We start from the raw sequence: 23,904 nt of genomic DNA, 5'->3' as shown, positions 1-23,904 counted from the left end.
AGGAACCCTCTTATAGTCTTGGTGGGAATGCAAACTAGTACAGCCACATGAAGAACATATTGAGATTCCTTAAAAAAGTGGAAACAGAATTGCCATTCAAGCCAGCAATCCCAATCTCAGCTGGGCATACACACTGAGGAAACCAAAATTGAAAGAGACACATGTACCCCAAAGTTCACTGCAGCACTGTTTACAATAGCCAGGACATGGAAGCAACCTAGATGCCCATCAGCAGACGAATGGATAAGAAAGCTGTGGTACATATACACAATGGACTATTACTCAGCCATTAAAAATAATACATTTGAATCAGTTCTAATGAGGTGGATGAAACTGGAGCCTATTATACAGAGTGAAGTAAGTCAGAAAAAAAAAACACCAATACAGTATACTAACGCATATATATGGAATTTAGAAAGATGGTAACTATGACCCTATAAAGAACAGTCTTTTGGACTCTGTGGGAGAAGGCGAAGGTGGGATGATTTGACAGGGTAGCGTTGAAACATGTATATTATCATAAGTGAAGTGGATCGCAGGTCTAGGTTCGATGCATGAGACAGGGTGCTCAGGGCTGGTGCCCTGGGATGACCCTGGGGGATAGGATGGGGAGGGAGGTGGGAGGGGGGTTCTGGATGGGGAACACATGTGCGCCTGTGGCAGATTCATGTCGATGTATGGCAAAAACCACTACAATACTGTAATTAGCCTCCAATTAAAATAAATTAATTAAAAAAATACAATGAGATGTTAGAGTGGCAATTATGAAACCAGTGTTGGCCAGGATGCGGGGGGAAAAGGAATTCCTTGTTCACTGTTGGTGAAAACATAAATTGGTGTGGCCCCTGTGAGAAATATTATAAAGGTTCTTCAAAAAGGTAAAGACAGAACTACCATATGATCCAGCAATTCCACTTCTGGGTTTATCCAAAGAAAACGAAAACATTAATTCAAAAATATATATGCAGTCTCATGTTCGTGGCAGCATGACTTACAACAGCGAGGACAACCTAAGTGTCTATCAACTGACGAATAAAGAAAATGCAATAGATATAGACAGACATATCAGTAAATTTTATTCATCCATAAAGAAGAATGAAACCTCCTCACTGGCCACACCAATGGACCTTGAGAGCATTATGCTAGGTGAAATAAGTTGGACAGAGAAAGACATACCACATGATCTCACTTACATGTGGTATCTAAATGGGTGGAGAGGGTTGAAAGGTACAAACTTAGTTACAAAATAAGTAAGTCATGGGAATATAATGTACAGAACGGTCACTACAGAAAATTATACTATATGAAAGCATATATGAAAGTTGCTAAGAAGAGTAGACTTAAAAAGTTCTCACCACAGGGGTAAAAAACATTCTGTAACTATGTATAATGATGGATGTTCGACTTACTGTGGTGATCATTTCTCAATACATACAACATACAAACACTAAATCATTACTACTGTACACCTGAAACTAACATGTCAATTATATCTCAATTTTTATGGTAAATTTTGTATATTTGTTTTTTTCACCAGAGTAAAAAAAATCATTTTTAAGTAAGAGAGCTTAAGTCTAGAAGCCCACTAAGAAATGGAAACCTAGACCAGAAGGTAAATGGTCCTGCCTGGGCCACTTCGGCGTGACTGGATTTCTGCCCAGTCCCTCCCACCCCAGTCCCTCCCGCCCCACTCCCCAGCCCCACCACTCAACCCCCACAGTAACAAGCGCTCATTATCTTCTTCAGACTGTGTGTGAAAGAATCAAGAAGCTCAGGAAAAAAGATGTTTGGCAAATCTCAAGGGAGGCCCGAAAGTTAACTAGTTCTTTCAAATTCCCCACCCCTATGTCTTTCTCTCATAACCGGTGGGATTCTAGACCCGGAGAAGAACGGGACTCAGGCCTGGTGGGACGACAGGTATCCAGTTTCTCGGAGGTAAGGGTCCCACCGTGGGGGTCTGCAGCTCCATATCCTAGGAATTGTCAACCCCGGGAGGAAGTTTCACCGGTTACGACGCTCTCCCGGCCAAACGCTTACCTCCTCCGCACCACAGACTTCAGGCCGCCTCAGCCTACTCCAGAAGTGGCTCTACGGCCCAGAACGCGCGCGCTGATTGCTGATTGGATCTGCTTCCACCCATTCCAGCCAATCCTGGAACTTGCTCGGCCGCTGACGAGAAGGCCGCGCCGCTGCTTCGGGATTGGTAGCCGAGCGGTGAGTGTCGCGCATTTTCTGACGGTTCGGACAACATGGCGGCCGAGTGTGGTAGTGATTCACAGCTGAGAAGAAGAAGGCGCCGGGACCCGGAGGAACCGGAAAAAACGGAACTCAGCGCTCGAGAGCTGGTAGTGGCAGTGCCTCAAGAGAACGAAGAAGAAAATGAAGAGCGCTGGGTTGGGCCTTTACCTGTAGAAGCAACATTGGCGAAGAAGAGGAAAGGTAGCTACAGAGACAGGCACAGGGCGAGATGAAATACTGTGTCCTCCGAGTGGGAGAGTTCAAACCAGACCCCAAAACGGAGGGTGTGTGATTGTGGGGATTTGTGTCGTCGGAACAGAGGGTCGTCTTCCCACTTCTGGCCGTTCTCTACTCCGAAATAGTGATTTGGACAGAGTAAAGCGTCTTTTTAATAGTTATCTAACAATCTCTTGTTTGTTACAATAGAGGCTAAAGCTAACTTGCCATTACATAACGTGTTAGGCACCGCTCATTTAATCCGTACAGCTGTCGTATGAGGTTGGAAGTTTTAACCCCGTTTAGCAGATGTGGAAAAGAAAACTTTCTATTTCAGGTTTTTAGTTGAAGACTGGTGGTAGTGTATTTGGCCACCCGGGAAGGTGGTGTCTGGTTAGAGTCTTAAGGAATAGATAAGGATAATGGCAACCCACTCCAGTGTTTTTGCCTGGAGAATCCCAGGGACAGGGGAGCCTGGTGTGCTGCCGTCTATGGGGTCGCACAGAGTCGGACACGACTGAAGTGACTTAGCAGCTTAGCAAGGATAATTTAATTCCTGACTCCACCACTAATGAGTTTTCTGAAGATTACAAAACTTTCCTGGATTACAAGTTTTTCATCCAGAAACCAAGATCTGTGTTTTTCAAAGCATACTCGTGAGATATCATGGCAGGAAGCATTTTGCCACTAGCGTGTAATAGTGACAAAATTTTATGAAATAAAAAGGGTGCACCAAAAAAGGGGGGAGATGTTGGTGAAAGGGTCACATTAAATTTTCTTATTTTTCAGGTTCTTTGAAATGTTTTCCTTAAACGTATAAGACCATTAAAATGTGATCTTTCTGAAAGCTCAAATCTTTAATTACTCTTCCAACTTAAAAATTTTAAGTGATTTCTGATTAGAACAATGTCCAAACTCCCTAATATAGCATGTAAGGCTCGATATGATTCCTCCTTCAGCACATTTCCATTACTTCCTCTCTCAAATCCTTGATCCTCCTTACTCTTTGTCCAAGCCATACTGTAACACTAGAGAATGGGGCATGCCCTTTTACAACTGCGAATGTGTACGTGGGTGTCACAGGGTCTACCTGGAATAATTTTCCTCACCCACTTCACTTAACCTACTGTCGTTCAACCTTTAGCTCAGCTATTACTTTTTCTGGAAAACGTATGACTTTTCCAGTCTGGGCTGAGTTTCTAAAGTACATTGATCATAAGTATGAGATGTATTTATCAGAGTGACATTTTTATGGTTCCAAATTTTGAATACAATTTGGATCCAGATACAGCAAAATTTTATGTATCCAAATTTTGAAGAAGCTACTTTTTTGAATATTGTTCCTTAACACCCTTAAAGTGCAGTTACCTTTTTTACTGCTAAGCCTTTTAAGTTAAATGTTTCCATAGCAATTGTTCCTCATTGCACTTGCTACATTTTTAAATTGAATGTTTATTCATGTAATTTTCTGATGAATGTTTCTCTTCACTGTTAAGACTGTAAGCATATAAGAGCAAAGACCATGCCTATTTTGCTCCAGTGCTGGGTACAGTGCTTTCCATATAGCAGGTACAAAGTAAGTCTTGAACGAATGAATATTACTATGTGTATGTTCACAGTTATTTTCTTGGACTAGATATCAGGTCCCTTTTTGTGGAAATGGGTGGAAATGGAAAAGTCCGAAAATATCAAGATGCTGATATTATTAGCATTAGGGAACAAAGAGCTTATAAACTTAATACAGTTGAGACAATGAAATGCTTATTCAAATTAATCAGTAGTGTATTCAGTTTGAAGAAAAAGTTGAAATTCAAAAACATGTATGAAATGTTAGAAAAATATCACTGAAGATTTCATTTAAAAGGATAGGGTTTAAAACTTAGTAGAAATGGAACCATCCCCTTTAACGTGTTCTTTGGACATTGGACTTTTGTACACATTTTCAGAAAGATACTATAAATGGTTATATGGCTCTACCTTATATGGCTCTCTCTCTATATATATATTATATATTATATGGCTCTACCAATGATGGTTTTCTCAAGACAGTGTTAACTCTTCATGTCCATGTCCCTTGGAACCTAGTTTTTTTTCAGTAAATATCTGTTCAACAAGTGAACTAACAGCAAAAGGAATATCCATCAGGATTAAATTTAGCTGTATATTACAGAAAAATCCAAATGACAATAAATAAAGAAAAAAAATCCAAAATGACAAGATAAAAGTCCTAAAGTAGACAGTCTGGGATTGGTGTGGAGGCTCCAAAGTTTCTTCCTAGTTTTCTGCTCCAGCATCACTAGGATATGGACCTCGTGTTTGTCCTTGATGGTTATCTCCCAGTTTTAAACTGTCAGATGGGGAAAGAAAGAACCGCAGAACTCTTGAGGGAGACTTATTGACTGTTACACAACACTTCCATTTTTATTTCATTGGTACTTAGTCACTCCTAACTGCAGAAAAGTTAGAGGTGACTACAGCTAGATGTCAATATTCCCATGTAAAAATGGAAGTTCTGTTACTGAAAATGAAGAGAGAAGTAATTTGTTGAACACAACTTCGAGCTTGCTAAATAGCAGCGATGAAAAACCATGAAACGATCATGCTTAATTTAGAAACTTTTTATGGGCATGTTTGGCCATCATTGGATTGTTTTTAGGTAACAAGTATGTCATCTTTTTACTAGTAAAGTTTTTTATAGCTCATACCATGAAATATTTCCTCAGATTACCACTCTTAAAAATGTTTTGCCCTTGGAAAAAGTTTGAGAATCACTCAACTGGACGTTCTCTAGGATTGTCTCAGCTCCAGAAATCTAAGCATTTATTACGTTTACTCAAACCTAGTATCAGTGACTTCAAAGAGGATCACTGCCTTCAAGATAAACTGAGATGTTCTGGATGGCCTCTGACCTCTTACTACTTATTTAAATTAGCAGTAATAATTGGATCTACATGGTTGGAAAGTTGGTTGTGATACTTTAATGAAACTTAAGGTTTTTCTCTTTTAATGGAACTTGTATATTAAGCCAGAGCCACTCAATTCTTAAGTTCTGGGACACAGTTAAGCATCTGTATAAAACCTGAGAATGATTCATGACCAAATAAACAACGGTGCTATTCAGTACAATGAAATAATAAGTTACAACTGACATAACAGACACTGGATATTTTTTCATTACGTGTGAATTGAGAGAAATTAAAATCTAAAAGAAAATACAAAATAGTATTTAGTTCCAGTTGTTAAAAATATTTTCCTTTACTTTTTTCCCTTAGTTCTAGAGTTTGAAAAAGTCTATCTTGATAATCTCCCCAGTGCATCCATGTATGAGCGCAGTTACATGCATAGAGATGTTATCACCCATGTGGTATGCACCAAGTAAGTCTATCTATATTCTTTTCTGAGAATTTATTGTTTTTTTTAAATACTTCAGTTTTGAGGTGAATTGTAGGAGTAACTTTTCTGAAAATGTCAGAGAATCTTTAAAATAGCTGAATGAGGTTTTGAATAGCTGAAGGAATAGTAATACTCTGCTCTTTGTTGAGCTCATATTATGTCTAGGTCCTGTATCAAGGCTTTTTCATTAATTGTCCCATTTATCTTAACAGTCTTACAAGTAGTATTCATCTACGTTTTATAGATAAGGAAACAGATTTAGAGGGGTTTAAGTGGTAGTTGAGGCTGGAGAAAAAATGCAAGAAATCCCACAGTTTTCTATATCTTGTATGGATTTTGAACCTGATTGGGAGAGTAACATCACATATGTGTATACATGTGTCTGTGTGTGTGTGTAAACTTCAAGATCACTGTGGTTGTGGTGAAATGAATGGATTCAAACACAGCAAAAATGGATACAGAGAAAGCAATTAGGAGGCAGTAATCATAGATGAATTAGGATGGTAGCTGAGATGATATTGGCAATGAGTATGGAAAGAAGTAGATGATTTACTTTGCTGTTTGGATCAGTTTATTCTTGATCTCTTAGAGACAATTAAAAGATTTAAATATCTTTATATTCCTTTTATGGGATAATTTTGACCAAATATTAGCTCTTTTCCTAGTAGAAAGTTGTCAGTTAATAAGGCAGCATATAGGACTAGCTTTCTGTCACTCCAGGTTTCTTTGGTTAACCTAAGGCAGCAGACTATAATGGAAAGATTTTTGAAGATTTTATAGAAACCTAGTGTTTTGAAGTTAGGCAAACCCAATATTGAATGCTCTTCTCCAGCTACAGACCTGGGGCAAATACATTTAACATTTTTAAACTATTTCCTAATTTTTAAAAAGATGGTGAAAAATATTCACCTTATAGGGTTGTTGTAAACATGGTTATAACTAAGATAATGTATGTAGAGTACTCAACATATAATAGCTTTCAACAAATGGTTTCTTTTTTTATATAACTGATGAGAGACTATCCTGTACAAAATTTTGGTACTTAACCGAAATACCTTGGATAATATCTAAAACAAACTTACATTGAGTTTTGCTTTATATGTAAGTTGTATGTTGGGATTTAATTATTTATCACCTTCTGAAAGATAGTACATTTTCCCTGTGAAAAGACTGCCTGTAGGGTAATTTTAGCATTAAAGGACTCTATGAACTAGTGATTCCTTGTGAGACTTTTTTAATGTCAAGATTACCTCAATCCTGATCCTAGCTCTTAGATTTAAAATTAGTGCAGCATGGAACTCTTTTTAGTGCTCTGTGGTGACAAAGAGGCGAAATATTGAACATGTTTACATATAGCTAATTCACTTTGCTGTACAGCAGAAACTAACACAACACAACTGGCATAAAGCAATTATACACCAGTAAAAAATAAATAAGATTAGTGCAGCAGTAGCTGTTATGATATCCAGAAAAGAGCTTCAAATTTTGCAATGTTATGTCTACCCTAATACAGTGATACAGTGGTTTGTATAAAGGAAGATTTTTTTTGTAATCTGTTATTTAAGAGTCCAAGATTCTCAGTAAATGATTGGCTTGGGGGCACAAAGTGATTTTTGCATCTGTTTTAGAAAGTAACTTCTATAATTTTTTATGCAGGACAGACTTTATTATTACTGCTAGTCACGATGGACATGTTAAATTCTGGAAAAAAATAGAAGAGGGAATTGAATTTGTTAAACATTTTCGTAGTCACCTAGGTAAGAATTTCACTCTTTTTTTTGGCTCTCATTTCAACTGTATTAATTAAAATTTCTTTTTAAACTTTTTTTCCTTTTAATTATATCCATTTCTTTTATGTTTACTAGAATGTTTTGATTTGGTTTCTTTAAATAGGAGTTATTGAGAGTATTGCAGTTAGCTCTGAGGGAGCTTTATTCTGTTCCGTGGGTGATGATAAAGCAATGAAGGTGTTTGATGTAGTAAACTTTGACATGATCAATATGCTGAAGCTTGGGTGAGTCTTTTTTAAAGTGTGTGTGTGTATATATATATATTTTTTTTTAACTTAATGAAAGAATTTTTGAACTAAACTTCACCATTTCATAGGTATTTCTAAACAGAATATATTACCATTCCTTTAAAAAATGTGCCTTTAGATTTTGCTTGGGAAAATTAAATATTATGAATCTTTGTTATGATGTTGTTTGTGAGCTTCTGCTGTGAGTTTTGTCATTAATTACAACAGAAATGTCCAAGTAGCCTCATAGCAAGGATTAATTATATCTATTTTATACTACTTAATAATTTAATGAGCATCCCTCATGTCTAATTTACTGGCATTTAAATTAACTTCCTAGTAATGCTTATTTCAGTAATATAGCATTGTGTTTTTATAAGGCTTATGTGCATTTTTGGAATTGTTGGTGATTTTAAACTTTAAAGTGTATTGATACCCAAACTATGTGGTTAGACTGTGCAGTAACGAAATTAAACAGAAGACCATGGAATGCGTAGCTTAAGCAACAGAAATATATTTTCTCACACTTCTGGAGGTTCAGTTCAGCTCAGTTGCTCACTTGTGTCCGACTGTTTGTGACCCCATTGACTGCAACACGCCAGGCTTCCCTGTCCATCACCAACTCCCAGAGCCCACTCAAACTCATGTCCATCAAGTCAGTTATGCCATCCAACTATCTCATCCTCTGTCGTCCTGTTCTCCTCCTACCTTCAATCTTTCCCAGCATCTGAGTCTTTTCCGATGAGGAGATTGGAAAGTCCAAAACTTTTGGAGGTGAAAAGTCCAAAATCATTGTTCTAACAGTGTTTGTGTTCTGGTGAGGACTCTTATGGGTTTCACACTTTGTCCTTGTTAAGTACAGGGGAAAGAGGGAAATATTTTGCTCTTCCACTTCTTAGAAGGCCAAGGCCTGTTGGATTAGGGCCCCACCTTCTGACCTCATTTAATTACCTCTTTAAAACCCTTTCTCCAGATACAGTAACTTTGGGGATGAGGGCTTCACCATGTGAATTGGAGGAAAGTAGGGATTAGAACTACACAATTCAGTATGTGACAGTACTTTTTGGGAATTTCCTTCAAAACCAGTTTATGAACCACTAAAAGAAGTTAGTCTCATTATTTATGATAAGAGCTTATTTTTTGACTACAAATAGAAATACCTATTGATATGTGTCATATTCCCAGCTTTGTTTCCCCCAGACTTTAGCTGTTTGTTTTTTAAATCAAATATATGTTGAACATTTGCCACCTTTGAAGGTATTGAAAGAGAACAGGCATATCTTGTTTTATTGCACTTTGCACACACTGGGTTTTGGTTTTTTTGTTTTTTTTTAACAAATAACAAGTTTGTGGCAACCCTGGATGGAGTAAGTCTGTACTCACCAATTTTTCCAAAGGCATTTGCTCAGTTTGTGTCATTATTTCACATTTAGTAATTGTCATAATATTTCATTTTTCATTATTATTATATTTGTTATAGTGATCAGTGATCTTTGATGTTACTGTTACAAAAAGATTACAACTGGCCGAAGCCTCACATGATAATTAGCATTTTTTAAGCAATAAAGTATTTTTAAATTAAGATATGTATATATACATGTAATTTTTTAGACATAATGTGATTGCACACTTCAGTAGAAATACAGGTAGTGTAAACAAACTTTTATTGTGCTCTGGAAAACCAAAGAAAATCTATATGGCTCACATTATTGCAATTTTCAATTTTTGTGATCTGGAACCAAACCTGCAACATCTCCAAGCTATGCCTGTGTCTTTTAAGATTTTATAGAAATTCTGAGAGTCCTCAAAAAATATTGAGCATTAGCTCTGTCATTGGAGAAACTGTAGCTTCTCAGACTAATGATTTTGAAGGAGACAACACACAATTGAATATATAAATTTAGTATGTTGATTACATCTGTCCAATTCTTTTACACTTTATCAGGTAACACGTTCAAAGCTCATAGTATTGAGATCAAGCTACTGATAATGAGAGAGTGATATCAGAACATTTTTGTTTTGAGCAAAGCCATGACTAAAATATTTTGACCTTAAATATTTCAAGAATGGATTTGTAAAGTATACTAACATGGTAACCTATTTAAAAGTAGGGTATACATAGACAGGGGCTTCCCAGGTGGAGCTAATGGTAAAGAACCTGCCTGCCAATGCAGGAGACATAAGAGATGCATGTCTGATCCCTGGGTAGGGGAGATCCCCTGGAGGACCTGGGCATGGCAGCCCACTCCAGTATTCTTGCCTGGAGAATCCCACGGACAGAGGAGCCTGGCAGGCTACAGTCCATTGGGTCCCAAAGAGTCGGACACAACTGAAGTGACTTAGAATAGCACATACATAGACAGAGACATCGATTCGAGATCAAAACAAAACAAAAAATGCCTCAGAATATTTTAAGAACCAGGTCTGTTTCAGTTTCCTTGTAAATACTTGCTGTGTGAGTTCTCTTCCTGTGGTTTGATCAGTCCTCAGAAGTTATCATCATTCATTTATGAGGTCAGAAAGAGAAAAATTAGTAACTTTTCCTATTTTTCCCCATTCTGTTTCTCGCTGCTATGTTTGATCAAAGAATCTAAAACTGGCTGAATCACTGCAGGGACGTTTTTTAGTGATGGGACTGAGTAAGGATGCTTATGACTTGTTTTGGCCTCCTCTTATCCCCCTCAATTCTTTACTATTTTAGGTATTTCCCTGGACAGTGTGAGTGGATCTATTGCCCGGGGGATGCCATATCTTCAGTTGCTGCTTCTGAGAAAAGTACAGGAAAAATTTTCATTTATGATGGTCGAGGAGATAACCAGCCACTGCATATCTTTGACAAACTCCATACATCACCTCTTACTCAGATACGGCTAAACCCAGTTTACAAAGCAGTAGTGTCTTCTGACAAATCTGGAATGATTGAATACTGGACTGGTCCTCCTTATGAGTATAAATTCCCCAAAAATGTGAATTGGGAATATAAAACTGACACAGATTTATATGAATTTGCCAAGTGCAAGGCTTATCCAACCAGCATATGTTTTTCACCTGATGGGAAGAAATTAGCCACTATTGGTTCTGACAGAAAAGTTAGAATTTTCAGATTCTTAACTGGAAAACTCATGAGAGTCTTTGATGAATCACTAAGTGTAAGTGCCATATAAATTTAATCAGATTTTGCTTTTCTGAAAATGTCTTTAGTTTGTGCTGTTTCTTAAAAGATTTTTTTCTGGACATGGACATTTAGATTGATGATTAATTTGCTTATCACATTAAAGATACTGTTTATGTGCTGTCTTGCATTGTTACTCTTTAAAACTCTCTTCTCTAGGTTTATGATGTGATATTTTCTGAGCCAGTTTTTCTTACAGTTATATGGCTGTTTTTGTAGTTTTGTTGTTTGAAAGCTCATTCTTTTGAGATCCTCAAAACCCATGCTAGGCCTCCTTCTCTTCTCATTCTTTTCACTCCTGCCTTCTATATGACTACTTAAAAATTTATTTCTCCAGCCTTCTATTATAAACAGACCTGTCCCTATCCTTTTATTTATTTATTTTTGCTGTTTTCATGAATGGCACCAATATGTATCTGCTTGCACAAGCCAGAAATCTGAGTCATTTTTAACTGTTTTTCCTTACCCGTCTGTTTAATTCATCATCAGTCCTGTCAGTTTTATTTTCTACGTATACTTTAAATACATACATTTCCTTTTAGCACAGCTGTGACTACCCTAGCTCATAATCTGTTGCCTGGCCTGTTGCGTGGCCTACTCTCTGAATCTATTCTAGCTTCTTCCTAACCTGTTATCCATGCTCCACCCAGAGGAATCTTTTAAAAATACATTATCTTATCATGTCATCCTTTGATTATTTCAGTGGCTACCTGTTGTTTTTAGGAGCGAGACCAAAATCATGGCCTACCGTATTGTACCCCTCCCTTCCACTTCAACCTGCTGTAAATCACCTCCCTCCCTGCCTCTACTGTACCTAGTCAGGCCTTCTTTCAGTTTCTTGATGTCTCCCACCACAGCGCCTTTGCATATGCTGTCCCTCCTGCTTGGAGTGACCCCTAGTCCCATTAATCCTCATTCCTCCCCTTACATATTGAACTCATCCTTCAAATCTCAAAGAATCATTTCCCCCAGTGATCTTCCACTATTCTTCCAGTCTCAGACTACTTATATTTTTTTAATGTGGTAGTGTATCACTATTTATTTTCTTTTAGAATATTTGATCTTATTATTTGATTAATGTGTATCACCCCCTCCCCCAGTAGATTAAACTGCGTGTCATTTATGGTCCTGTATCTGTTGTGCTTGTGATTGAATCTCCAGCACTAAGAATGATACCTGACACATAATTAACTGTTAACAAGAATTTATTGGGACTTTGCTAGTGGTTCAGTGGTTAAGACACAGCACTTCCATTGCAGGGGGGCATGCGTTCAATCCCTGGTTGGAGAATGAAGATCCTGAATGCCTTTTGGCATAGCCAAGAAACGGGGAAGAAAAAAAGTATTTATTAGAGCATGTAGCTGTAGAATGAGTTTTTAATCCATGCAAAGATAATTGGTTTTGTGGATATTTGAGTCTCATCATGTTTCCATCTTGTGGTTCTCTAACTGCTATGGGTATGTTGAATTCTCCAAAAGTCTGTGGGTCAAATCTTTGTAACAATAGTGTTTATTGTACAACAGTGTCAGTTCTACAGTCTTTTTAGCCACCAGTTTATAATAGATTCCTTGCATTAAGTACTTAAAAATGCTGTCACCTTATTAGAGATGTAGTAATAAGTTGGGTGAATTAGCTGCCTGAAGGAATATGAATCCAGACAAAAGGGAAGGTTTGTATGCTAGTCAACTTATCCTCATAACTCATTTTCTTATTGGAAGAATATAACTTTCCATTATGCTTTTGGGAAAAGGAGAAACCTTGTGATGTTTTCTTTAATGGTGGCTTCAACTTAACTATAATTTTAAAACTCTTCACAATTTGCAATTCTTCCTAGATTCCTTAGAAAACAAATCTATTCTCTGGATACAAATCATTTAACACATATACTCTGAGCTGTTGATTTCACTCTATTTCATTATTGTCTTTAATATTTGTTGAAATTATAGGATTATTGTGATAAGATCAGTAGCAAAGTATAGAACAGAAGTTGAGATTCAGGATAAGGGAGTTTGCCACCCCCCCCCAAAAAAGAGGGGGTGTAAATGCCAATTAATTTAGTAATAATGCTAGTTACTAGTTAGTTAATGACTGGTATCTCCTAGTTCCATGTTAAGGGTTCTAACTAGTTAAGAGTCCTAGTTTAATAGACAAATTTAATTGGATGGTGTGAAGTTGTATCTTTTGGTATTTTATTAATCAGGAGTACTGCATATGGCCATACAGAGATGATGAGATGGTAAGAGATGCAGCTATTAAAGCTAGAATATTGTAAAAAAACACCAATACAGTATATTAATGCATATATATGGAATTTAGAATGACGGTAACAACGATCCTATATGCAAGGCAGCAGAAGAGACACAGGTGTAAAGAACAGACTTGGACTCTGTGGGAGAAGGTGAGGGTGGGATGATTTGAGAGAATAGCATTGAAACATGTTTATTACCATATGTGAAATAGATGACCAGTCCAAGTTTGATGCGTGAAGCAAGGCACTCAAAGCTGGTGCTCTGGGACAACCCAGAGGGATGGGATGGGAAGGTGGGAGGGGGGGTTCAGGATCGGGGGACACATACACCTGTGGCTGATTGATGTCAATATGTGACAAAAATCACCACAATATTGTAAAGTAATTATCCTCCAATTAAATTAATTTTTTAAAAGATACTAATGTGCTTGAAAGGTTAGATTAGCATTTATTACTTTTACATGGGCAGATCACCATCTATAAACTTTATTTCTTGAAAATGAATCTTCTTTCTAGCAAAATAGTCAAGGCTCCCATACTACAAAAATGTAGTCTAGCATCTAGGCTATTTCTGGCAAATGAGTAACAAGAAACCCTAATGTTATTCCCTAACATGTATACCTCCTTTTCATTTCTGGAGTTAACGTATATTGTTGTTCTTTCCACATCTAGAAAAACCAGAGATTTTGTTAATGCAAGCATGAAAAAAAGTAGTAGATGGGACATAAGCCTGACTGACCTCTTTTCATTCGCAATCTAGCCACTTTTGATTTCTGCAGTTTTATGCCCTAAATGTTGGGGAAACTGAATGTAAAGATCACATCTTTGGGGAGGCTGGTAGTGTGACTGTACATAGTAACTGACCCTTATCTTGAAAGTTGTATATTAATATCTAAAGAAAAGTAAACCAAATATCCAAACTAAAGGGCACTCATAAAATTCATCAATCCTAAATCACATTTACCTAATGATAATCTAAATATATAGTGATGCTCCAAAACAACTTGAAACATTTTCTGAAATATGAAATTGTTATAAGTTAGTGAAATCATAAAAAATAAAATCGAGTGCTTGTTAAATGGCAGGTCCATGATCCTGGAACAAGGTCTCACAGTCCATATCTGCATTGTGCAGCTTAATAGCCACTAGCCACATAGGGTTGCTGAACACTTGGCATGTGACTAGTCCAAATTGAGCTGGACTAAAAGTGTAAAATACACACTGGACTTCAAAGACTTAGTATAAGAAGGAAAAAAGATCTCAGTTTTTAAATATTGCTTAATATTTTAATGTCTTTATTTTGCTTTTTTGTATTATTGATTTTGCTTAATGTCTTTTGATAATATTTTAGATATATTGGGTTGAATAAAAGATTAATTTCATGTTCATTTTTACTTCATTTAACATAGCTACTAAAAAATTTAAAATTACATATATGGTTTATATTGGAAAGTTCTGTGTGTGGCTTATAAAATGCAGCAGATATATTGTTTCTGCAGAAAAAGCAGTAGTTACATTAACTCATTTTTTTTTATTAAAATAACGAGTTAGTATAAATACTATTTTTTATGATTGAATTTTGTAATTCAATTCCTGCTTATAGTGTTTATAGAGTACTTAAGAAAATATATAAGCACATAAACTGTCAGTGGCTATTAATGGACACTCTGCTTTTATTTAAATTCTCCTTCCCTTTATCATGTAACATTATTTTTGTTAATAAATGGTTTGTTTCCTAGATGTTTACTGAACTGCAGCAGATGAGGCAACAGCTACCAGACATGGAATTTGGTCGACGGATGGCTGTAGAACGTGAATTGGAGAAGGTGGATGCAGTAAGATTAATAAATATAGTTTTTGATGAAACTGGACACTTCGTGCTGTATGGAACAATGCTGGGCATTAAAGTTATAAACGTAGAGACAAACCGGTAAGCTTTAATATCACATATGCTTTTTAAAAATTTACTTCTAAAGGACCATTTCCTCCTTTGGGGAAACAATGGGAGTTTTGTTTGTTCCAAGACAAGTGGAATGGTCCCAGATGTCTAAACTTAACCAAATGTTTTGACTGGATTTTTCTGTGGTCTTTTGGTTGTTTATAATCTTATGTAAAAAGTTTCCACTCATGTTTGTTAAAGAAATGGAAGAAAGATATGCATAGTTGCAAGTTGTTGTGTTTTTTTTTTAACAAGTTTCAGTCTGTCTTTTGCTTATTGATTTAAATTAGCCCGTTTCATGTTAAATGTTGCCAAATATTTTAACCACAGAATTCAGCATTACATCCTGCTAGACATAAAATCAGAAGTTAAAATGCATGAAACCACAATAAGCCTTTTGTACAAACAGCCCATTTGGTCTTAGAACAAAATTGCTATAATCAGATACTATCACTGAATGTAAATGAAAAGAACTTAAAGTATATTTAAAGGAAAACAGTCTTGTACTGTACATTTTCACATATAAACAAATTTATATTGTAGTTCTTGGCAATACAGAATCTTTGAAGGCTTGAAGAAAGATTAAAATGATAGGGATAGGTTAAAACTGTTTAAATAAATTATTTTTTTTAATCTGAAAATTATAAATACCTACCAATTTAAAATAACTTTTTGGGGGGAGTGGGAGAGGCAGAAAAATACTTTTTAAAAATCTTTTACTGGTTATTTTGTACAAAAATAAAAGATAGTTGATTTCTAGCTTTTATCTGCAAAGTTGGTATAATTGGAGTTAATCCTAATAATTTTATTATATGTATTTTCCAGTTGTGTGCGGATCTTAGGCAAGCAAGAAAATATTAGAGTGATGCAATTGGCTTTGTTCCAGGGAATAGCCAAAAAACATCGTGCTGCAACTACTATAGAAATGAAAGCTTCTGAAAACCCTGTTCTTCAGAATATTCAAGCTGACCCAACAATAGTCTGTACATCCTTCAAAAAGAATAGATTTTATATGGTATGTGGAAGTATCAATAACAGGAGATAGTCTTTAATGTTTCTTCCAGTTTGATTGGAGTTTTATTTTTTTAACTTGTGTTTTCAACTGAAGAGAATGTTGCCCATAATAGCAGATTTTCTAAACAACCAGAATACCATCTTATAACATTAGTATTGTAGAATCTTTAACTAGGGTTTGTTTAAGTATTTCTGTACTGTTTTACATCTGGTTTTGAACTAGTTTTCAACCTAGTTTCTACAACTTGTGTTGTCTAAGACAATAGGAAGTAAATGGCTGTGGTAATAATTGCATCCAAAATTGATTTTCCTGTGGACTTTTAAAAATTCTTCTATTTTAGTATTATTCACCTTTTACTCTTCAACATGACTTGCACATTTCCTTCTCTAGATACAGATCTTTTTTCACCTTTTGATTCCATTGTAATGATGCTACCGTGGTATACATTCCTAAGAGATTTTTTTTTCTGGAAATTAAAAGTACTTTGCATGTTAAGTAAGATTGGGCTCAAAATCAAACTACTAAGCCATCTAGGAATAACACTGTTCTAATATTGTTCAGTCAAGCAGAAAAATCTGAAGTGTAGAGACCTCTGCGTCTGTATCTGTCTTTCATGCTTAGAGACTTTCTAAAACCCAGGTGTGATTATTCTTTTGCCTAAAATCCTTAAATGACTCCCCATCTGTCTATATTAACCACTCTCCTAGTTTATCTTTCTTCATTTTTAGTTCATTGCCTATACTGAACTTGACCCCATGTGCAGGACTTGATGTTATTTTTACTTGGTGGTGTTTGCACAGGTTATTCCTTCTGTCAGCCACAAACCTCTCCCCGGTTCCTCTTCATATTTCAGATCCCAGCTTGGAAGTCTTCCCCTGACATCAAGTCTGGAATAGGTGTGCCTGCTTGTGTACATGTCACACTTTCTGGAATAATTGTTATTTTCAAGGGGTGGGGAGGAGTCCCTTACACTGTCTTCTCTTCCTCAAGATAATATAAAATCCATAAATACAGAGCACTATGTTTTCGTCACATACCAAACTCCACAGAGTTTGGTGAATTATCTGACCCATTATAGTATACTCATTCATTCGCTCGTCTGACAATTTACAAGCAGCTGTGAGGCTTTAAAGGTTACCAGCATTTGGTAAATGTGCGAAATAGCAGTTTATCTACTCCAATATTTTTCTTTTAGCCTAAAATGGGATATATCTTTTTAAGATAAGAATTTTGCTTATAAACTTTCAAATTCACTGCTAAAGATTTATTAATATATATGTTAAAGAAAAATACTTTTTCTTGTTATTACCTATAATTTTTTGAAGGTAAAAAGAAGTCATAAAAGACAGTTCTTAATATACACTAAATTTAATTTTCCATCCACTTTATTTAAAAATTGTCTTTCCCCAGAGTTTATGTTTGATTAAACCACACATGTTCCTTAGAAACTCTGAAGAAATAGAAAAATAAAAAATTAAGTCACTCACTGAGTATTTATACTGCTAACATTTTCATGAATTATTAGATGTACATATTCTTAAAACTAAAATGGTATTCATATATGCAAATTTTATATCCCTTTTTTCAAATCCAGTACCATAAAATAACCATAAAATAAAAGATTGTATAAAATTTGAACTTTAATAGTTCTATATGTGAACTAAATCAAGATAATTTTTAAAATTCATATAATTAAATAGTGAAACAGACATGTCATTCTTTGGTAACTGGAGAAAAATATGCTAAAGCAGTGACATCCTGGCTTAGTTGTTCCTTTATCTGGAATCGATCCAAGTAGACCAAGGACTGACATAGGCAAAACAGAGTCTGGGCACTAGACTGACCTTCCTGGAGATCAGTTAACATCCACTTTCTCAGGGAGAGAAGATTTCTGCTTACTGAGAGTCAAATAAAACAAATAGGCCTTTAGAAGTCCAGAATTTTAACAACTGAAAGTTTTTTCTTAATTTTCTATAGACCTTGAGGATCCTGAGATTTCTGCTTCACTCAAAATGTACTGTACATCCTTTCTTCCAAGCTTCAAGGTTTAGATAGATCAGATGGGACTCTGTCAAAAAAAAAAGAGGTCAAGGTCCACTGCTGATTCATCTTTGAATCCTCATCCTACCAGTACCAGGTCCTGTTCATAGTAATAACAATTATTAATATGTATATATTGCCTTCTGTGTCAGGCACTATTCTCTAAACATTTTATATCCTTCATTTAATCTTCATATCAGGTGTCATTTTGAGGTAGTTTTTATTATCTTCTTTTATGAGTAAGGAAATGAAAGTAATGAATTTACTTCCCCAAACCCATATAACTAGTTAAGTGGCAAACTACAATTCAAACCCAGGCAATCTAAATAGTGAAAAGTAAGCAATAGATGGCAGGTTAGGTAGGACATACTAGAAGGCAGAAGCAGAGAGCTACCTCAGAACTGCCTATTTTTAAATGGGTACTCAAAAAAATTTTCACCAAAAAAGAAATTAAATTCCATTTGAAATCATTCATCTTCATCATATGAATTTTCTCATTAGGCAAATGTAGAAATTTAGCTGCCTTGCATGTCCTATGATTGGAAGCAATTCCTGAAATAAGCATTTATTCTGATGTAAATTCTTAGTTTCCTCAAATACTTCATTAGAAATGTAATTTTCTTGTTCATAAATTTTAAACAGATGAAAAATTTAATTGATTTACTCACTTTTTATTTTCCTCCTTGAGTTTACTAAACGAGAACCAGAAGATACAAAAAGTGCGGATTCTGACCGAGATGTTTTTAATGAGAAACCTTCTAAAGAAGAAGTCATGGCAGCTACTCAAGCTGAGGGACCTAAACGAGTGTCAGATAGTGCCATTATCCACACAAGCATGGGAGACATTCACATCAAACTCTTTCCTGTTGAGTATGTACTGTTTCTGTTGTCATAAGTAAATACCAGTGTAAATGTATATATTTGAGGAAACTGCAACTTCTTGTTATTTTGACTTAAAAGTATTTTGAAAAATTGAGCTGTTAGATAAAGCATCTTCCTAAGCTCTCTGATAATTGTTGCATTAGAAAATGTGAAAATTTTATACATACATAAACATATTTCACAGGTTTATTATTATGAGGACAAAATATAGTAGATATGACAGTGCTGAATGTAAATTATAGATTGACATACAAATATATATTACCGCTACCATCAACTACACATGCCAACTATAGGTTTTGTGGCTCACTTGTTATAACTGGCTTTCCTCTCAAATCTTTAAGGGGAGGATAATTATTTTTCCTTCCTGACATTTGAGTTTGCAGAATGAACATACAATACCAAATACAATGCGATACGACTGGTTATTCTCGATCCAAAAGAAGACCTCTTGTACAGTGCCTTGCTTTAAAAGTACTTTGTTATTTTGATATGAATGTTTTATGTCCAACCAGACAAAACACCTGGACTATCTCATTTTAAGTATTCAGAACCCATGCATCCACTAAGCCTACTCCCTGATGTGGTTGGTACAAGATTCTCTTGATTCTCTCTGCCATTCTCAGCATTGGGAGCTATTATATGATAATATACAGTATTAAATCATTTCATGAGATTAGTTAATATTATTTAGAAAGTGTATCTGAGTGTGTGACTATCATTTAAAGTTTATTAAATTTAGTAGCTATCATAGCAGTGAATAAGTTCTTGGTCAGGAAATGTCACCATACTATAACATTGTTTTTATAAGAAAATTACCTTTCCCAGGAACTATATACAGTGGGTTATGGTGCTGTGGTTATATTTTTTAAAAATACTAAATGACTTTGGAACCTAAATACTCTCAAATTCAAGTAAAATAAGCAGTTGTGATGTAAAGATGGTATATTATATAAACTATAAGAACAGGCTACTGCCTATATGCCCTGTCAACTCTTGCTTCTACTGAGATCAGAAGAAATTATGAAAAAAAAGACTGTCCCGAAACATTCAGAAGATTCTGAAAATACCATTGGGAAGCCTAACTACAAAGAAAACTTTCCTAACATGCTCCATTAAATTTTCATATTTTTAATATGTCTCACTAGGTGCCCTAAGACCGTGGAAAATTTCTGTGTTCACAGCAGAAATGGTTATTATAATGGACACACATTTCACCGCATAATTAAGGTAAGTTATGCAAATTTTATATGATTTAAGGAAAAGTATGTCATTGTATAACAAGAGGTTTAGAACCTAAGGAATCTCATTCACACTTAGCACTTTATTAGGAATAGGAAAAATGGACTATGGAAGTCACAAGAATAATGGATGATCATGAAAATCAGATATAAAATCAAGGATAGGAACAGTAGCAGGGTAGCCTTTTTAGAAACACTGCAGCAGTTTTTGTCAGCAGTTAAAGCAAAGGATCAGGTAATGAGTAAAAGGTCTTGCTGAGATCAAATCAGTAGCCAAGGTAACCTGTTTTTAGTGGCTAGATAAGGTCTAGATCTAGATGATTAAGTATTAGAAGAGCCATGTTGCCACTTTATCTGTGAAAACTATCACTAATACCTGATGAACAGAATGAATTCAAGCCAGGATTTTGTTGAGCAACATTCCATGAAATGTATGGAGCAGTGAGGTAGTTCTTGATTACTGGCAGGTCAGAAATGGCAGAAGAAATGTCGGAAGGAAAAATTAGATTTCAGATTTCTGAAGGAATTAGTGAAGTGACTGACTAGGACATTCAGAGTGTCTAGGGAAAGGGGAGAGAAAAGAGTGGGCCAATTATGTAAGACCTAACACATTAAACAAGATCCTAAAACTTATCTACACTATTAATTGGCTTTAATTAGATTACTGAGTGAGATAGTGCCTATCTATAAATGGAAAGACCTTTACACTTTTGTTTCCATCACTGAGATAAGGTGGCAGTTATGCAATGAAAATACATAATCTAAAGTATAAGCAAGGGTTTACTTTAAAATGAGTTTACAGAATGACTTAAAATTTTATTGAATATAAAGCACTCTTGACAAACATACGACTCCAAAGCATACACGTATGTAATGTGTGTAATACTACTTTGTCTACTTTCTGTTAAGGGCTTCATGATTCAGACAGGAGATCCAACAGGTACTGGTATGGGAGGAGAAAGTATATGGGGAGGAGAATTTGAAGATGAATTTCATTCAACATTACGACATGACAGACCATATACACTCAGCATGGCCAATGCCGGATCGAATACTAATGGATCCCAGTTTTTCATAACAGTAGTACCAACAGTAAGTAGAACATGCATGTGTGTGTGCTAAGTCGCTTCAGTCATGTTTGACTCTTTGCAGCTCGATGGACTGTAGCCTGCCAGGCCCCTCTGTCCATGGGATTCTCCAGTCAAGAGTACTGGAGTGGGTTGCCATGCTTCCTTCAGGGGATTGTCCCAACTCAGGCATCGTCCCAACTCGGGGATCGAACCCATGTCTCTTATCTCTCCTGCATTGACAGGCAGTTTCTTTTCTACTTGCGCCACCTGGGAGGCATTTTCCAGGTGAATTTAAGCCAAAGATTCATCGGCTTTGATCTAAGAGAGTGAATTCAGTGGAAAAGAGAGCTTTATTATTCTCTATTATTTATATATGCTAGGATATAAAAATGAAAACAATTTAGAAAGGAAAATGGAAAATTACCTAACAAGACTTTATAATCAGTACTTTTGTAATTCAGGCCAATAAATAATAATAAATTATTAAATAATTTATTATTTATAATAAATAAAGCTGAGTTTAAGTCAGCTTTGCACTATTTCTTGGACAATCCAAAACAAATTATTCTACCTCTGGGCTTGTTTCCTCATCTTTAGAATAGTAGGATGAGGGTATAAGAATTCCCGATTTTAATACAGTTTTTCCCACATTTTTCTATCTCTGAAATCAAAATGCATTTTCCAGCTCCCTTTCATCTAAAAGATGCAGATATTAAACATTAAGCTTTTATTAGTTTTTATTATAACATGGAACTACTCTTAAAAGCTTCTAAGTGAAAATATATCTTTTAAATTATTTTTAAAATGAAGCCAAAGTTTCTTTTTAATCAATGACACTGTAGCTTTGATGAAATACATGTAAGAATATCTAGCTCTGTTGCTATGCAGTTCTACAAAATTACAAAAACTTTTTTTAGAATTAAAGAAAACAATTTATAACTACTGTCTGTCTGCCAGGTACATGATCTCATGTAATATTCACAATACTTCTAGTATCATTGCAACCGCATGGACTGTAGCTCATCAGGCTCCTCTGTCCATGGGATTCTCCAGACAGGAATACTGGAGTGGGTTGCCATTTCCTTCTCTAGGAGATCTTCCCCACTCAGGGATCAAGCCTTGGTCTGCTGCATTGCAGGCAGATTCTTTACCTTCTGAGCCACCAGGGAAGCAAGTTTTAAAAAAATAGGTGAGGAAACAGTGAGACCTGATGAACTTGCCAAAGGTCAAATAAGTAGCAGAGCCAGAGTCTGAACTCCTATCTCTGATGCCAGAGCACATGCTGCTTTAAGTATTCCAGACTGCTTCTTGTGCAGGTAAGGTTACTGCAAAGAAACTTACCTTTAGCAAACATCTCCCAGCTCCCTTTGATCAAAAAGATGCAGATATTAAATATTTAACTATGCTTTTTTATTTTTATTATAACATGGGAACTACTCTTAAAAGCTGCTAAATGAAAATAATCTTAATTATATTTTTTAATGAAGCCAAAGTTTAATTCTTTTTAATTTGCTCATCCAGAGGGCATGATTTAAGAATTTAGGGTTTACCAAGATTTTCTGTCTGTCCTCCAACACAGCCTTGGCTTGATAATAAGCACACAGTGTTTGGACGAGTGACTAAAGGAATGGAAGTCGTACAAAGGATCTCCAACGTCAAAGTCAATCCCAAAACAGATAAGCCCTATGAGGATGTCAGCATCATAAATATTACTGTTAAGTAAAATAGATTTGTCTCATTGTCTATGTAAATAAAAATACACATACATTAAACACAGGATTATTTTACATAAGGAAGCTCAAGGTTTGCTGAATGTACAAATCATGTTTCAGGAATTCAGTATTATATTTGTGTATTTTTCATTAAAGGCTATTTTTTAAAAGCTCTGCCTTTGAGTTTTCTTGCAGTATTTCTCATCCTAAGAGGTAATAAACTCAAATGGACTAAAACTCAGGCAAATAGCACTCTTTATACATAATTTCTCAAGAGTCTTAAAAACCATATTAAATAATGAGAATGGTATGCATTTGTTCCTCAGCTTTTTAAAGATATGCCAAATAGTCTGCCCTCAAATGTTTCTTTTAAGAAACATGTTTTCTTAGATCTTAATAAAGGGCATCTTTGGTGATGTAACATTTCCTTTTTTACAAGGTTTGTCTTTCAAGCCAAATAATTTTGTCTTTTGAGCACTCAGTCAGTTCAGTCGCTTAGCTGTATCCAACTCTTTCTGATCCCATGGACTGCAGCACGCCAGGCTTCCCTGTCCATCACGAACTCCTGGAGCTTGCTCAAACTCATGTTCATCAAGTTGGTGATACCACTCAGCCATCTCATCCTCTGTCATCCCCTTCTCCTCCTGCCTTCAATCTTTGCCAGCATCAGGGTCTTTTCCAATGAGTCAGTTCTTTGCATCAGGTGGCCAAGGGACTGAAG

General features: G+C 35.7%; 2 protein-coding genes across 4 annotated transcripts in view; one reads left to right on the top strand and one right to left on the bottom strand.

The window, feature by feature from the left end:
* The window catches only part of CENPK (centromere protein K), a 37,057-nt gene extending 34,762 nt beyond the window's left edge, over positions 1 to 2,295 (bottom strand). For 2 of the 3 annotated variants that reach the window (XM_069556303.1, XM_069556305.1), the window contains exon 1: positions 2,038 to 2,295. The gene's annotated coding sequence lies outside the window, so the exon portion shown is untranslated. The remainder of the gene's footprint in view (positions 1 to 2,037) is intronic. The other variant, XM_069556304.1, reaches the window with a different exon arrangement.
* On the top strand, positions 2,186 to 23,356 carry PPWD1 (peptidylprolyl isomerase domain and WD repeat containing 1). The gene is made up of 11 exons (XM_069556291.1): positions 2,186 to 2,439; positions 5,727 to 5,829; positions 7,504 to 7,604; positions 7,741 to 7,861; positions 10,566 to 11,013; positions 15,024 to 15,214; positions 16,049 to 16,238; positions 18,967 to 19,148; positions 20,309 to 20,390; positions 21,311 to 21,493; positions 23,051 to 23,356. Exons 1-11 carry the CDS (start codon positions 2,250 to 2,252, stop codon positions 23,192 to 23,194), a joined length of 1,935 nt encoding a protein of 644 aa, XP_069412392.1. The 5' UTR covers positions 2,186 to 2,249; the 3' UTR covers positions 23,195 to 23,356.
* Positions 23,357 to 23,904: the final 548 nt, after the last annotated feature.

This window comes from Ovis canadensis, chromosome 16, assembly GCF_042477335.2.
Source record: "Ovis canadensis isolate MfBH-ARS-UI-01 breed Bighorn chromosome 16, ARS-UI_OviCan_v2, whole genome shotgun sequence".
In the NCBI taxonomy this organism is placed as follows: Eukaryota; Metazoa; Chordata; class Mammalia; order Artiodactyla; family Bovidae; genus Ovis; species Ovis canadensis.
This window is presented reverse-complemented; position numbering and strand designations above follow the sequence as displayed.